Raw genomic sequence first — 18,028 nt, forward strand, 5'->3', positions numbered from 1 at the left:
CCATCTCAAGGAAACTTATTATGTTTGAACCGAGAATATTGTTTAAGAATTATGCAGCAAACTAATGCAGAGGATACTGGTCTTTAATTCTGTGGGATCATTCTTTTATCCTTCTTATATACACAATCATCTGTGCTTTTTTCCAATAACTTTGGCTTTGCACTAGATGAGAGATTCTCAATAAATTTAAGCTAAATAAGAGGACAGTGCCATAGAGTACTCTTTGTTAAACCAAATTAGGATTCCATACAGACCTGGCAACTTATTTGCTTTCACCTCTTTCAATTGTTTCTCTATGCCAGGAATGCTTTCTTCTATGTCCTTCATGTGGAAGTTTGTGTGATGATCAAACAATGGTATGTTTGTATGATTCTCGTGCACAAAAAATTTTTTAAATGTGAAATTTGAAACTTTGGCTTTCCTTTTCCTATCTTCTACTGCCACACCACTCTAGTCAACAAGTGAATGGACAGCAGCCTTAGACCCAATTAGCAATTTTACTTAGAACCAGAATTTTCTTGTGTTCTCAGCAAGACCTTTTGTGAAGGTATAATGGTGGTGGATGTTGTATGCTTCACACATCAATATTTTTACAGGCACATGAATTACTACTAACTTTTGCCTGTTGTTATTTGCACATTCCCTTTTGAACTGAGAGTAGAAAAGCCTGGCTTCCTCAGCATTTTCTGAATTTCACTGGTAAACCACGGTGGGTCTTTTCCAACCTCAATCCACTTACTTGGCAATACTTCTATAGAGCACAATTTACAATCTGTTCAAACATTGCCCATAATTCTTCTATGTCTATCATGCAGGAACTAAATGATGTCAATTCATTGTCTAAGTGGGATGCTAACAACTGCTTAACTGCTCTTTCTAGTGGAAATACTCTTCTAGCCTTTTTGATTGAGTTATTAAATTGAATAACCATCATCACTATGATCTCATGGTCATTAATCCCTACCTCTATAAAGATGTCATCAATGAAGTGAAGCCCATTTGCAACTACAAGGTCTAAAATATTTCCATTGTGTGTGGGCTGTCAAACTAGCTGCTCAAGACAGTTTTCAGAAAATATATTCAAAAGTCTGACATATTCAAGACTGTCTGTCTGTACCCCATTCAATGAATCTGTAGACATCCCAGTCTATACTCACTACGTTAAAGCCCCCTCCAATTTATGTTCCATTATCTGCGTATTTTCACACCAACAATCATAGACTCTCTATGAGTGACTCTAAAACTGTCACAGCAGAATTTGGTGGCTGGTAAAATCATCCAACAATAACTAAATTTCAATAGACCTCTTACACATGACCAGGTAACTTCACTGTCCCACTCAAATTCAACCTCAAGATAGAGAATATTTTTGTCAGTTGCAGTGAACATTCCCCCTCCTACAGCATCTAATCTGTATTTTTAATACACGTTCCATGTTTTGTTAAATATCTCAGAGCTCTTTACCTTTGGTTTCAGCCAATCCTCAGTCCGAAGAATAATTTGAGAATGAGAAATTTCCTGGAGAGTAATAAATTTGGGAACTTTGTTTGACAGCTTTAGTGTCATTATTTGAATGTTCACTGATTTCATTATCTGCCCTTGTGTGCATTCAACAAGTATTCTGCTACCCAGGTAACTGCTTTCCTTGTGTACTGCACACCTGATCTATCAGTGGGAGTCCTATTATTCCCCACCCAATAATGCAGGTCCATAAATCTGCAGCCAAGACCATAACAGAGGTGTTGAAGCCTTTTGATGAGCCCCTCAACTGGGCTTCAAACCAAAGGACACCAATCAACTCTGGGAACAATCTTGCAAACTGTGAGCTCAGCTTGCACCCCACGTGCAAGGCCAGCAGCCTTTACCATCTGTGCCTGTATGAACTGAGGATACCTCAGGACACAAGTGACAGCTGTCATTGGTGCCACAACTTGCAGACAACTGGACCCTGCATGCTCAGTAGTCACAGGCAAGGCCCCTTCCAAATCTCAGATGAGGCACCGTAGCAGACATACTGAGTGCACTTTGCCTTTATTTCCTGCCCTGTATGCTATTTCCCTGAGGAGCTCCAGAAGGTGCCTAACATTCGAGCTCCTGATAACTAACCAACCCCTGCCTCTATGTGCCTGCTTGGGCCCTGCTGGAGGAACAGCCACCTGTTTGCTCACAGGGCAAACAGTCAAGGCCACATGGCCAGCCTTCATGTTGGCCCTCCACCTCAAGTGACACAAACATGTTACCACCTGCCACTCATCCTGCTGTGAGAGTGGATCTACCATGTCGGGTACACTAGGAGGTGCATCGGTAGCAGAGCCCTTGGATGAAACAAGCAACATCTGAAGTGTCCCTTACAATGTACTAGATTCCCTCCCACCACTTACCCTGAGGCAGCAGCCTGAAGATGAATGACTGAATCCAAAAACACACTCAGCTGTTCATGAACTATGGCCAGCTTCTTCTGCATCTGCACACAGTATGCACACATCCTACCCATCCTAGTACTACTAACTTAAGAACTGGCTACAAATGCATGGGCAGAAACCTAGATATGCAACTTGCTACCTTTCTGAGATGTCATCAATGGAGGCTGATGCCCTATGAGCTGCGTAGCTATCTGTTCAGAAGAAATGACAACTGTGCTACAGAGTGCAGACTCTACAATTTATAGTTAGAAAACACAAGATTACACCTCTTAAATAGAAATATACACATGAAATTTAAGAAATATACTACTAAGAAAACACAGAAAAAGCTAAATGCTTAACTTGTTGCTCTGCAGATGTGTACTAGGCAATGGCTGGAACTCGATTCAAGAGAAGGAGGTGCATGAACCTTGGAAAACTGTTGGCAGTTGTGAACTGTTGCAGGAGATTCATATTTTGAAGAACATGTAGTATGTATCATCAATAAATTCCTTTGTGTGACTTCATTTTTAATATTTACAGGGCAAAACCTATACATAACTTAGGAGTATAGGAGTAAAGGTGGAAACTTACCACATAGTAGGGGTTTTCAGTCATCAATAGGCACTTAAACAAGACTGAGAACTTTCCTAGGTTTTGGGTGAATCTTTTTCAAGCAATGCAGATGGACAATAAGAGAGAGATAAAACAGGTGTAAAATACACTAGCTCAAAAAAGAATATGCCTGAAATCTATCAAAGTTTCAGTTTTTTTTTATTTTTGTGTAAATGACTCACTGTCTTTGCTTTTAGAGAGTTGTAACCTTTATTCCTAAATTATGTACACTCTACCAGTACTTTCCATTATCATTTACAAATCATGTACATTCATTTTAAGATGTTGAAACACAAATAGTATATAGTGGTTTAGTGGGAGCTACTTAATTTAGTGCACAGAATTTATATCTGACAGATGCTGTTCTACGTTAAGAAATAGCTTGACTCATTTTACATCCCTCGAGCTTTTCCTTCAGTATGTGATGTATGAAATATGATACATGTTTAAATAAATGGACATAAACACCATAACATCTGTCTGTGAAAGGCTGCCAACATCCAAAACAAAAATTCATTTCTGTCCTTAATATAAGTTACTCATTCAGTAAAACATAATTATTCTTTCTGTACAGGCATGATGTAGAGCTAAAGAAGGTAAACAGCAAATACATTCTTAAGTCAACCTTGACACCAAGGACAGCACGGCGCCAGCTGGGCCTGCAGCAGAATGACAGGAAGGATGGACAGCCTTTAGGGCGGTCATCTTCTTGCCCATCTGGCATGGACTCACAACGTTCTAGTATACCTTCTCTCAACTCTGCACAGGTGAATATGAGACTTCCACCCACAGTTGGAGTAGAGACATATGAGGTCTGTTTAAAAAATTCTGGAACTTTGTCCACAAAATTTTTGTATGCTGACCTTTTACTTATTATGCATGGTATCCTTCGAAATATGCTCCTCCACAACTGATACATTGCTCCCAATGCCATTTCCACTTCCAGAATCAGCCACGGTACACCTCATGTTGGATCACGCAAAGTGCTGTCTGCAAATTTTCTTTTATCTCATTTATCATTGCAAATCATCATTCCTTCAATGAGATTTTCAACTTTGGAAATTTAAAAAATAGTTTGCAGGTGCCAGGTCTGAAGAGCACAGAAGATGAGGCAACGCAGCTATTTCATTTTTTATGCAATAGTCATGCACCAACAGGGATGAATGTGAAGGTGTGTTATCACGATGCATGAGCCATGGATTGTCTCACCACATTTTAGGCTGTTTCCCTCTCACATTTTCTCATAGGCATCGCAACACGTCCTGATAATGCCATCGATTAACAGTTTGTCCCTACAGCACAAATTCATGATACACGAATCCTCCAAAGTCAAAGAATGCAATTGGCATGGCTTTGACATTCGACCTGACCTGATGAGCTTTTTTTGGTCTTGGAGAACCTTTCCCAACTCATTCTGAAGATTGAACCTTGGTCTCAACTTCATAACTGTAGACCCATGTCTCATTACCAGTTATGATTCTCTTAAGGAAGATATTCTCATTTGCATGATCCAAAAGCTTTTCACAGATTGTGAGGCAAAGGTCTTTCTGGTCTTGACTCATAAGCCATAGGACAAACTTGATAGCAACACGATGCGTTCCAAAATGCTGGGTCAGGATTTCATGACCAACTGAAATCTTACATTCTTCTGCAATCTCTCAGACAATCAGTCTTTGATTGACACACACAATTTTGTTGATGTTCCTGACAAAAGAGTCATCAGCAGATGTAGAAGGGTGTTCTGAATGACGGTCATCTTTAACCTCTGTCCAGCCAGTTTTAAACTGTGTGAACCATTTGTAACAATGAGTACAGCTTAAGCACTCATCACTGTAGGCTTCCTGCATTATTTGGTGTGCCTCTGTGAAGGTTTTCTTGAGTTTCACAGAAGATTTAATGCAAACGAATTGCTCCTCTAACTCCGCCATTCCTCACAAACTATGCAGCACAACATTCTACTCAAAACAGCACTGAACAATAGCTAACAGACATACAACACTGAAACTTCTGGTAGTTACACATTAAACAAAGGCATGTGCAGGGATGCCAATAGCATTTTGTTCCAAGACACCATTGGTGCAAAATTACAAATGTTCTGGAATTTTTTGAACAGACCTTGTAACTTGTATACAAGAAAATAAAAGGCAGTGGTTTGCTTTATCTCATGAAAAATTGTTGTAAGTTATATCCCCAGAAAAAAATACTGCAGTTCTTCTGTATATGACACAAAAGAAATGATGAAAGCAGAAATATGAGAAAATGCTTAAAAGCCAAATATAAATTTAAAGATTGGATTAATATTAATTATATGCATATAAAATTATTTTTTAATTTTATTATGTAATGAACCAACATTACACATATGTTGAAGTGAAACTTCTTGTATAATTGTGCTGCATAATTTCATGGTAACAGGATCCCTAGATCTAACATATTTAATGTCAAGTACCTTGGAATCACTCTTTAAGAGAAGGTGAAAAGAATTTTCCAGTTATGCCTTTTAGATTCCACCATCAAATAAGTCTTTAATTTGGTTTATTAACTCCTGTAGTTTGAATGGTTATAGCATGCTCAGTGTACATCACAGTATTCTTCTGTTGGATGTCTCTGCATACCCAGAAAAAGACATCTGAACTTCTGTGGCATATGCAATTTGCTAACAAACTCTAATCTCTGTTGTCCTCTTCATGTCAGCACAAATAAATCGAAAACTTTTCAAATCAATAGGAAGTTTTTCAGGTTAGAGGAACCCCTCCAGCTGCTCAGTGATGAATTGAATACTATAATAGGAAAAAGAAGTGGATCATCCACATTAATCATGGAAGAGAGTAATTGTTATTGCAGATCAGAAAGAGGAAACTGCAAGTATGTCCCTGTTATAATGTCCCCATTCGACAGGATCACCATCAAACATATTGCATGCACTCATTTCATGACAAAAAGAGGTTTGATGAAGACTGGTGACAGGAACTTTATGCCACTACTTCTTCTCCCCTTGCCAAATTCTAGCAGTGAAAAGTTGACTGTTGCAAAAACAAAATGGCAAGGGTTCCCTCTAACATCCCCTGCTTCAGCAACACCCTCAGTGCTACCCATACATCTTTGTTGAGCACTTTACAAATGTATCTGTATAGAGATGACCCTTGACCAGTTTTTAGTCATCTACAGGCAGACAATCCCTTTGATACGCTTCAACTGAATGGTACTATGCTGCTTCTATGGCACCTGTTTGCAGACATGTGGAATCTGAGGATGTTGAAGGGGTTATCTGCCTGCAGGTGCCTAGAATTACTCAAGATTTGTCTCTGTTAGGCACTGAGATTGTTGGCAAACTAGGGAGTGTTTGTGTGACCCTTTTGCCATTTTATTAATGTATGTGATGTGTGTAAATGAATGACTGAGGGGGAAGTGTGGTTTCATTGATGCCCTTTATGTCATCTAATGAGGACTTTTTGTGTTGATTCTGAGTGATGGTGTGCCTGAAACAGTTTCTTCAGTCAGCTATCAGAAACCAGCATGATTTCAATGCAAGGCATCATTGTTTTGACCTCCATTGAACAGAAATTAAGAGAAGTGGGTGAGACATGGGCAAGGGTTGATGTGATGACCTTCCCATCATGTGACACATCCACTGTGAAGTTGGGCAGAATGGTGGTAAAATTTGGTGCCAATGTGTCATCATTAGCCTACCTTCTGCCTCACATGAACATATGAACTCTGGCCTTTTTTCATATGTGTCGACACCTTGCTATCTGATGTGTCACCAAACCCGGGGTGACATTACAGGAATCAGAAATACCCATGACAATTCATGTAAGAAAATTGCCACAAAAGCAAAGATTCAAGAGAAGACAGACTTCTGTTGACAAACAAAGCTGAATGAAAACAAAATTAATATAAATAAATTAATGTGGAAAGCATTCAGTGAGTTTAAAAATAAAATTTTGATGACCAGTCTGGAGAAAAATCCTAAGAAGGTTTGGTTTGACACAAAGTCAGAAAATTGATCAAAATTATCTATTGTCACTCAGTGATCAAGTGGGCACTGAAACAGAAGCTGACAGAGAGAAGACTGAAGAACAGAATCTGGTCTTCTGAAATCGTTTCACTGAAGAACATTGTCATACAGTTCCACCTTTCAGCCACCACAAAATGGGTGATATTGAGATAAATTATCACAAGACAGAAAACCACCAAAAATTTCTCAGTTAAGGAAAGTCAATAGGGAATGATAAGGTGCCTGTACAGCTCTAAATAGATTGTACAAAAAAGCTTGCTCTTCCTCTAACAAGAATTTTTATAGGTCATGGGGGAAACAAAGCATTCCAAGTGATTTTGAAAAGGTGCAGGTAATTTCCATTTTCTTAAAGACTCATCGCAGGTAACTGTAGGTATGTACCACTGACATCAGTTTGTTATAAATTATGGAACATATTTTATTCCTCTTTGTTATGACCTGCTCTTAATGGTAGTCAACCTGGAGTCTGCAAACAATGGTCTTGTGAAACCCAGCTCACTCCATCCTTGCATCAGTGTTTCAGTCACAGTGTGTAATTATATCGTCTTCTGATATAACAGGAGTATTATATATCATAATTTTCATAGGAATCATGGTGGCCATGGAACAGGTCCACCTCTGCTGTTTTTAGAATGTGATGTCCAGGTGGTGCTGCACATTTACTTAAAAATAAACTGGAGTTCCATCATTTTTCACTCACATTATGCTGTGAACTGACAGTGGCACCTCATTCAATATGGCAGTAAGAAGACCGTAAGAAAATGGAATAGATAGGTTTAGACTGGTTGGCACTAGATACGGCCCAATGATCTGATCATATTTGTTAAAACATAATCTGCATTGGTTGCTACTAACTACTTACACATGCATTTTCATGAGCACAAATATGATTGCTCTGTGCATTTATAGTGGCATCTTCACTGATTGTGTGTTCATTGGTAAATAGCACCAAAAAGGAAATTGTGACAGCACTGGAGCACTGTAGACATCATTGTATTGTGCAAACTGTTACACATTGTGGGTGGTCCTCCACAACAACTGCCTGAACTTCTTGGAGAAAGTCTCGATCTAGCTCTTGTCTATAGACAACTCTCCAAAACTAGTATGAGATTTGGCCAACACTTGGTGAGTGCTAATGGACAGTTGCTCACCAAAGTATTAGAAAACAACCATTCAGAGTAAGCATAGATGGTTGGCAACCACTTTTGACAACTAATACTGGACAGAAATGCAGACAAATTGATATAGTATTCAGAAACTCTACAATATGTATGGTAAGTTTCTCAGTATGATGCAGTACTTCTGTACATACCAAAAAAGTGAATAACACATTCACATTACAAATTTGGAAAAACTCCAGTTGGAAAATTTGACACCTAACTTCACTTTCCTAGTTTCTCACAGTCTTCTGTCAGTTACTGTGAATGTGAAATGATACAGAGGATTTATGTTGGGACACAGCACACAACAGTAAGCAAGTCTGTTAGTACCATCAGTTTAATTGTAGTCAAGTAGCAAATCGGTCATTTCATTACTTGTGTACAATGTTGCAATTCTGTCAACAATATTACTACACTGGTATGTGCCATAGGTGCTGAACTGTGATGAAAATGAAGGACCATAGAAGATGCAGCACATACAAAGGAATGCTGTTAGGTGCAGTCCATAAATTTAGCTTACACACAAACTAGTGGCTGCATAATTACATAGGCTATCAATTTTTTCACCATTTACTGATAGGAAGATAATGTATTTTTTTTCATTGGAGTTCACTTTACATTGATAAGGTCTTTGTAGTACATTAATGATTTGGCAGCCCCTGGAATGAAAGTAGCATAACTGAGAATGTGTCTGAAAACATTCATGATGATATATATGGCTACGTGCACTCATCAGAATGTTTATTACCTACAGAGGTTGAAATGGGTATACAATAAGAGTACAAACACATAGGCAAATAATGAGAGATGCTTCATGAGGCTGTATGTAAATGATTCTGTTATATACATGAATGTTGCAATGGCATTAGGTAGGGAAACGTAGGAAAACTTGCTTTGGATTGAAGTTTAGAGGTAGTGTTGTCAGTTAACCATCAATATAAACATACACTCCTGGAAATGGAAAAAAGAACACATTGACACCGGTGTGTCAGACCCACCATACTTGCTCCGGACACTGCGAGAGGGCTGTACAAGCAATGATCACACGCACGGCACAGCGGACACACCAGGAACTGCGGTGTTGGCCGTCGAATGGCGCTAGCTGCGCAGCATTTGTGCACCGCCGCCGTCAGTGTCAGCCAGTTTGCCGTGGCATACGGAGCTCCATCGCAGTCTTTAACACTGGTAGCATGCCGCGACAGCGTGGACGTGAACCGTATGTGCAGTTGACGGACTTTGAGCGAGGGCATATAGTGGGCATGCGGGAGGCCGGGTGGACGTACCGCCGAATTGCTCAACACGCGGGGCATGAGGTCTCCACAGTACATCGATGTTGTCGCCAGTGGTCGGCGGAAGGTGCACGTGCCCGTCGACCTGGGACCGGACCGCAGCGACGCACGGATGCACGCCAAGACCGTAGGATCCGACGCAGTGCCATAGGGGACCGCACCGCCACTTCCCAGCAAATTAGGGTCACTGTTGCTCCTGGGGTCTCGGCGAGGACCATTCGCAACCGTCTCCATGAAGCTGGGCTATGGTCCCGCACACCGTTAGGCCGTCTTCCGCTCACGCCCCAACATCGTGCAGCCCGCCTCCAGTGGTGTCGCGACAGGCGTGAATGGAGGGACGAATGGAGACGTGTCGTCTTCAGCGATGAGAGTCGCTTCTGCCTTGGTGCCAATGATGGTCGTATGCATGTTTGGCGCCGTGCAGGTGAGCGCCACAATCAGGACTGCATACGACCGAGGCACACAGGGCCAACACCCGGCATCATGGTGTGGGGAGCGATCTCCTACACTGGCCGTACACCACTGGTGATCGTCGAGGGGACACTGAATAGTGCACGGTACATCCAAACCGTCATCGAACCCATCGTTCTACCATTCATAGATCGGCAAGGGAACTTGCTGTTCCAACAGGACAATGCACGTCCGCATGTATCCCGTGCCACCCAACGTGCTCTAGAAGGTGTAAGTCAACTACCCTGGCCAGCAAGATCTCCGGATCTGTCCCCCATTGAGCATGTTTGGGACTGGGTGAAGCGTCGTCTCACGCGGTCTGCACGTCCAGCACGAACGCTGGTCCAACTGAGGTGCCAGGTGGAAATGGCATGGCAAGCCGTTCCACAGGACTACATCCAGCATCTCTACGATCGTCTCCATGGGAGAATAGCAGCCTGCATTGCTGCGAAAGGTGGATATACACTGTACTAGTGCCGACATTGTGCATGCTCTGTTGCCTGTGTCTATGTGCCTGTGGTTCTGTCAGTGTGATCATGTGATGTATCTGACCCCAGGAATGTGTCAATAAAGTTTCCCCTTCCTGGGACAATGAATTCACGGTGTTCTTATTTCAATTTCCAGGAGTGTATGTAACAGTTTGTACATTAATAGGTGGATAGATCCATTCTTCTTCAGTTATACTATTGGCAATAAATCACAGGAAACAGTAACATTATTAGAATAACTGAGATTACTCATTTGAAGCAACCTAAAATGGGATGACTACACAAAACTAGTAATAGGAAAAGCACTGAGACCTTTATCTAGCATGATTAATAGAGACAAAGGTCCATATATAAGAAAGCTAAAAGAACAAACACTCAAAATTTCAGACCAGTATGTTTAAATCAGCTTTCTGGAGAATTCTTGAACATATTGTCAGTTCGAATATAATAAATTTCCTTGAGGCAGAAAAGCTTCTGTCCACAAATCAGTATGGTTTTGGAAAGCATTGCTCACGTGAAACTCAGTTTGCCCCCTTCTCGTGTGATACCCTGTGATCCACAGTAACCAGGGTAGCATGCAGCTTCCACATTCCTAAATTTCTGAAAAGCATTTAACACGGTGCCCCACACCAATCTGTTAACAAAGGTATGAGCATATGGAATAGCTTGCCAGATGTACGAGCAGCTCAAAGACTTCATAACTGATAAAACCCAACATACTGCGATCGACAGCAAGTTTTCATCAGAGACAAGAATATCATCAGGAGTGCCGAGGGAAGTGTGATAGGACTGCTGTTATTCCTTATATATATGTAAACAGTCTGATGGACAGGGTGAGCAGCAATCTGTGGCTGTTTGCTGATGATGCTGTGGTGTATGGGGAGCTGTTGTTGAGTGACTGTAGGATGATACAAGATGACTTAGACAAAAATTTTAGTTGGTGTGATGAATGACAGCTGGCTCTAAATGTAGAAAATGTAAGTTAATGCAGATGAGTAGGAAAAAGAAATCCATAATGTTTGAGTACAGCATTAGTAGTCTGTCACTTGACACAGTCATGTGAATTAAATATTTAGGCATAACACTGCAAAGTGACATGAAATGTAACGAGCATGAAGGATTACAGTAGGAAAGGTGAATGTTTGACTTTGGTTTAGTGGGAGAATTTTAGGAAAGTGTGGTTCATTTGTACAGGAGACTGTATATAGAACACTAGTGTGACCCATTCTTGAGCACTGCTTGAGTGTCTGTGATCCCACCAGGTAAGATTAAAAGGAAGTCGTCAAAGGAGTTCAGAGGTGGGCTGCTAGCAGCTGATCTGATATTCTGTACCCTCTTATTTTGGTCATTAGGTGGCAATGCAGAACTGTACTGAACATCTTTTAGAAGTGAAGCACATTGCATCAAACTGGGCACTGGTATCTACTGCTTTCTGGGTCTAGAGGATGAAGATAAAGAGCTGGGTTTCACATAATCACTGTTTTCAGAACCTATGTTGATTCCTATAGAGGTGATTTTTGGTCTACAAAAAATGTCACAATAACTTGCATGCTCAAACACTGGAATGACCTGAATTGTTTTCCAGTGCTACACTCCCTCAGCAACCTACAGAACACTGCTGCTAAAAGAGCAGCCCATTCTTTCATATATTGATAACTCATCAGGTCCGGTGGTCTGACCTTTGTTGACTTATTTCAGTTGATTTTCTATCCCATGGTCACTTATACTGATATCAATCACTTTGGCATTTGTGTGATGGTTTAATGTAGGGTAACCATAGAGCCAAACCAGAAGCAAAAGCATTAGGAGTTCTTCCACTGATGCAATGATGGAACATAAATAACAACAAAGGCCACTTACATTCTGCTTTAGGATAGACTGTTTCTAGGAATGGTACTCTCATTTTCAGGAGTCCTTTGTGTAAATATTTAGATTTGTGATCAAATTAAAAAAATAAAGTTTTCTGTTATGTTCATAGGTTACTCTAAAGAACTTCTAAATTATATGAAACTGTATTGCATCTAAAGCATTTCATAGTGGTTAAAAGTGACAGCAGCATTGTTACTGCTCTCTTCACTGCTGTTAGACTTGCAACAAGCATGTGGAAGCAACAGACATGTTACAAATATCAGGAAGCACACTTCAAGTGCATGCAGTGAAGAGCATTCCTAAGGGTTACTGGAGTATATGGAACATTGATAAATGTATGTTGATAATTCTGGGATTTTAATGTGAAATATGTTTTGTTCATTTCATTTTCTAAAATTTTAGAAGGCCTGTCCAGATCTACAATGAAATCATTTTTAAGATGAATGCAAATCTTTTACATACTTCCCTCAGATACAAACAATGGAAAATCCAGTATGGAACATAACACACATACACACAAATGACCATAGTCTCTGGCAGCTGAAGTCAGATATTTTCCTCAGATACAGCTATAAAGTAGTCACAATAATTTTAAATATAACAAAAAACTTAAATATATATATAATTCCCCTGTTCAAACTGTGAAATTGTACTCTGTGAATTCTTCAATATGTTATAGTTGGCAGAATGGAATGGGGCAGCAAATGCACCTGTTCACTGGTTCTCATTGTCTAACTCATGGATGATCTCCTATCCTTTTTACCCCCAGACACGTGCATTTAACATCTGTTAAAGTGCATGAATAAAATAGAACAGTCTAGGAGGCTGATGTCAAATGAAACATGTCCAAAAGAACAGATACCATCTTAGTAAATATATAGTTAAGGCTCACCAGCCACTTGACCATCTTCTTCTTCTGTGTGAATGCACAAACAGTGCCCGAACTCTTACGGGAATCGGCAACGCACCACAAGTAATGAGTATAATGGGCGGGGGCACTATGAATGTAGTGCAGGACAATACGTTGAGAATGTGGGTTTTGTGGGAGGCATGCCAGAGATAAATCCCTGCAGTCACGCTATCCTCTGTGTCCTCGGTGGCTCAGATGGATAGAGTGTCTGCCATGTAAGCAGGAGATCCCGGGTTCAAGTTCCAGTCGGGGCACACATTTTCATCTGTCCCTGTTGACGTATGTCAACACCTGTAAGCAGCTAAAGGTGTTCATTTCATTGTAAACAAACATGGGCAGAACTATGCAAACATTATGAATAAACACAGACAACATATAATAATTACAAATATCACAAACTGATGATGTTGAACGATACCTGCTATCATACACTGCCTTGCTGTTTCTGTGTCTATCTTGTATTATTTGTTTTAATTAATTATTATCAACAAATTAATAAAATTGGTGTTTTACCAGTGCAATATTTATGCTGCAAATTATACAAGTATGTCAGTTGTTGCATTTCAATGAGACCTTTAAAATCAGCAATTGCTCTACTTTGTACTTGAATTGGTTCAAAGGTTATAAATTATTCAGTAAATTGCACTTATTGCAGATTTATTTATTTAATATATTTTGATATAAAATTCATATAAATCGTATCAGCATCTCAGCTTCTTTCATTTGCCATACCATACTTTTAATACTAATTTGCGTTTGCGTATAATCCCTGCAAACATGGATAAAGCATTGTCTTAAAGCCATGTGGTGGAATGGGTTAAACCCACATGATGTCACATAACCATCAGCTGTTTGAAACTGACAGGTTTATGTGAAACGGTCTGCCACTGACCACTTGCTCGCTGCCATTTTCCATCCTCCTCTTGCCTGCTGCCTGGCTGAACCAACCTCACCAGTCACCGTGCATGTGCCCTTTAAGTGTGACTCATGATCAAACTTCTCTCTCCAAATGATAACAAATGAATGTCATGTCACAAATAGTATTAATAACACTTTGTCACCAGAAGAGTAAAGAGCAGTTTTTTCAACAAACCAAGCTCCAAGTACAATAAACATAATCTGTTAGTTTAATGTAAATTTTTATCCCCACATACTGTGACCTTCGATCATAGGACTTCAAACATTGTGTTAGAAATTTAAAATTCTTGCTGTGATGAGTGTTGTGGTTACGGTATGGTGAAAACAGAGAGGTACAAGTGAATGTCATTCTCTGTGTAATAAAATCCAAACCTCATATGTGTACAGGGAATAGAATTTAAAAAAGAAAGTGGACCATCAGAAATCCTTTGCTTCTAATCATTTTCTTTTGCAATGCCATTGCACAACCGGAAATGAATTTTTCTCCTTGATGCGCCTAGTGATACTAAGCCCTGTGCCACGCCCGGCCTCACCAGAAACTAACAGCTTCTTGAAGTGGTTGTGTTACTTAAGCCAGCACGTCTTTTAACACCTGTCACAGTGACACACACATTCACAGAGACACAGGGGCGCCACAGAGAACCCAGAGAGCACCTATAACTTCACTGAAATGAAAATTGCGGTAGCAAATTACATCTCTATGAGCAAAACTCTCAAGGTGACCGTACACACTTTTGCCTCCACATTTAGCAAACACAACAGTTAACCAACCATTACAGTTGCCAGGTGGAGTAGCACCAGCCTGACTTAAAGCAAAGTCAAATCTACAGTCGAAAAACATGCACAGTCCATCAATAACAGCACAAGAAGCGATGCCTTTAACTTTAACTTTATTTTTAGCTGTGATAACAGCAGTCTTCAACTCAACATTGTCTATAGCCTTATACACAGACACATGTGAGCAACAACGACAATGATAGCTCATAGAGATGTAATTTGTTATCTTACTTTTCATTTTAGTGAAGTTGTAGGTGATAGTAGTTCTTATTTAGTTCCTGTGTGAACTTTGTTTATAAGTACTCATGCCACAGGAAGGTAGTTTCTGGTAAGACTGTAGCACTCAAAATGCCCCAAGAAGCTAATGCAATAACAAATAACCAGCTCAAAGTAACAGTGATAAGACTATCTCCTTGGTGTCTGTGTTTGGGACACCTGACAAAATACAAGTTACAAATGCTAAGCTACTCAGTTTATTTGCTAAGAAGTCCATGTGTACCTTCTAGCTTAAATTTTTTCCTGGGTTTAGGCCTAAGAACTTTACATGGTTGCTTCCAGGAGCTCCTGATAATTGCAAGATATTTTTATGTATCTTCATTCTAATGATTTTCTTTCAAATTGCACCATTTGGGTTTTAAATACATTTTCCATTTTGATGGAACTAGGCTCCACAGTTTTCTAAAGTAATTTTTTTTTTGTTCGTTTATCTTCCAAGAGTGTCTTGACACTAACTTCGGTGCCACTAATGGCCTTAACATAAGACCAGAATTTTTTTGAAGTTTTATGATATGTTTTTCAACAACAGTCTGTTGTGGTTGCCACTGAACACTTCAAGCAATATCTTTTTGACAGTCAAATGCATTTCATTTAGCATCTCTCATTCTAGAGCTCTGTGCCTTGTTTTACACATATTGTGCAGAAGTTGTTGTTTTTATAGAAGTTTCTTTACTGGGACTGTTATTCCATGGAGGGTTCCTCTCACCATGAACTGTTATACTAGGTAAATATTTACTCAGTACTTGGTCAATTGTTCTCCAACTTGAGCTGCAGTTCTTCTAAACACTCCTGCCCAGAATTAAGTACTTCAAATTATCCTTGAGATATGACACTACTGTCTCTTTAGCAAAAGCAGAATAAGTATTTCTAGAGATTAAATTTCTATTAGTCTTGATTATGAAAAAATTCTCTTAGGCAATTGAATTCAAAATATTGGTGATGTTTCTTATGGGTGCATTCGGTCTAGAATATCTCATCAGAACCACTAGAAGGGAAATATAATTTATACAGTTTTAGGTCTTAATGTTCCTTCTCTACTTCAAAAATAATGTATCTCACTATAATATTAATTTTAACTCATTGTTTCATTCCAGACTGTATCCAGCTTGCTTGATGTTCCCAATCCCACTGGAAACGGTGATGGGAACTGTGTGATCAGTCTCCCAGTGCCTTCAAGCAACCAGACATCACAATCACAACCAGCATCTTTCACAACAATGACGCCTAAGGAGATATCTCAATGGATAGACAAACGAAGTCGAATCGTGTTTCCCATTGCATTTCTTATATTCAATCTATTTTATTGGTCATTTGTATGGATTTTCTGAAAATCCATCAACACAGATTTTAAGCCTTGCTGACAGTTGCCACAAAAGTGAAGACATATTGAATTTGTTCACATACAATAAAAAGATGCACAAAAACTTGCCACTGCATCTGAAAGAACTGTGGTGTGTAAACATTTTAGTGCAAGTTGTGGATTTGCTTGCAGGTATCAGTGCCTAACTGACATTAAGGTTCCAAGTGACTACAGAAGCAACAAATAATAGTTGTACTTATATGTCTTAGAAAATACAAACTATGATTGAGTATCAAGCTGGCCTGATGCAATAAAATGTGTATGCTCTTGGTTTCATTAAGAAATCATGCTCAGTTAAGCAGGCCAATGAAGATTTAATATTTAATTACATCTCAGAAAGCATTATGTGAGTGTAAGTGCCAAAAAATCTCATTGTAAATACTTTGTGTCAGAAGACTGGTATTATTTATGTATGCCTATATTTAAATTTTGTTGAAGAAATTAACTAATAACATTTTAGTAAGTAAGGCTGTTTTATATGTAAAATATATTTGTATATAAATCTCTCATCATGACTCATTTAAGAATAATGAAATGAATGTTTAAAGAATGTTTGTGGATGTGCTGCATAGTACAAATCTTAAAGCAAAGGAACATGTCACACAAGTGCTATGTAAGTACAATGTCTGTGACTGAATTCTGGCTAATGAGGAAGCTCAGCATGAAAGTTCTTTTTTATTTCAGTAGGACTATAATAAATTTGAAATTGTTTGGAGTGATTGGCCTGTGTGACAACAGCAATTTTAAAAAATATTTTCCTTCTGTACCTGTATGTAAGAAGACATATAGGAGAATCTGTAAAATATTAAATAAAAGTACAAATACTTTTGCCTGAATTTGGTATGGTTTGCAATTCACAGCAATTTCTTAAAGTCATGGATCGCATTGTAGTAAAATAATTATAATTACAATATACAGAAATCTGGTTCTTCAGGTATGTAACAGCTTCTGTATCACATTCCAAATCATAATAAAATGATTTAATGCAGCTTCCTCCATTTCTGTTAACATATTTAATGTATTAAGCACTTTTATGTTGTACTTAATCTTATTTGGAATGCATGTTGGAGTGTGACTATGCAACTGATTCACTGTAGTAAGTGAAACTTTTTAAGCTATGCACACAAATAAAACTTCAGGACTAAAAGAATCATGACTAATTTTTTAAGTGATGCTTGTTGAAATTCCTTGTTCCTTACCTTTATCAACTGACTAACTTGCATCTGAATGCACCTGCTTCACATGTTTCTCACATTTCTCAGTTCTGATGCAAAACTGCACCAATTGGCCACGTATGCCATTGTTGCCAGGCAACCAGACAATTGTCACTGGGTCATTGTTTATACTCTCCTATCAAGCTACCAGGCAGGTGCAAGCAGGTGACCTTAACTAGTGACCAATCACCAACTTTCTCCTCCGAATGCAAAAATATTTTGTTGACACCAACCCACATAGAGAGAAACAATCACCATGACAAAATAAGGGAAATAAGAGCT

At 39.2% G+C, this 18,028-nt stretch overlaps 1 protein-coding gene across 1 annotated transcript in view; it reads left to right on the forward strand.

Moving 5' to 3' along the window:
• The window catches only part of LOC124776691 (pH-sensitive chloride channel 2-like), an 85,262-nt gene extending 67,669 nt beyond the window's left edge, over positions 1-17,593 (forward strand). Inside the window, exons 8-9 of the mRNA XM_047251794.1 lie at positions 3,592-3,784; positions 16,267-17,593. Coding sequence (XP_047107750.1) covers positions 3,592-3,784; positions 16,267-16,500 — 427 coding nt within the window. The 3' untranslated portion in view covers positions 16,501-17,593. The remainder of the gene's footprint in view (positions 1-3,591; positions 3,785-16,266) is intronic.
• The last annotated feature ends 435 nt before the right edge of the window (positions 17,594-18,028 follow it).

Source organism: Schistocerca piceifrons, chromosome 2 (genome assembly GCF_021461385.2).
Source record: "Schistocerca piceifrons isolate TAMUIC-IGC-003096 chromosome 2, iqSchPice1.1, whole genome shotgun sequence".
Taxonomy (NCBI): Eukaryota; Metazoa; Arthropoda; class Insecta; order Orthoptera; family Acrididae; genus Schistocerca; species Schistocerca piceifrons.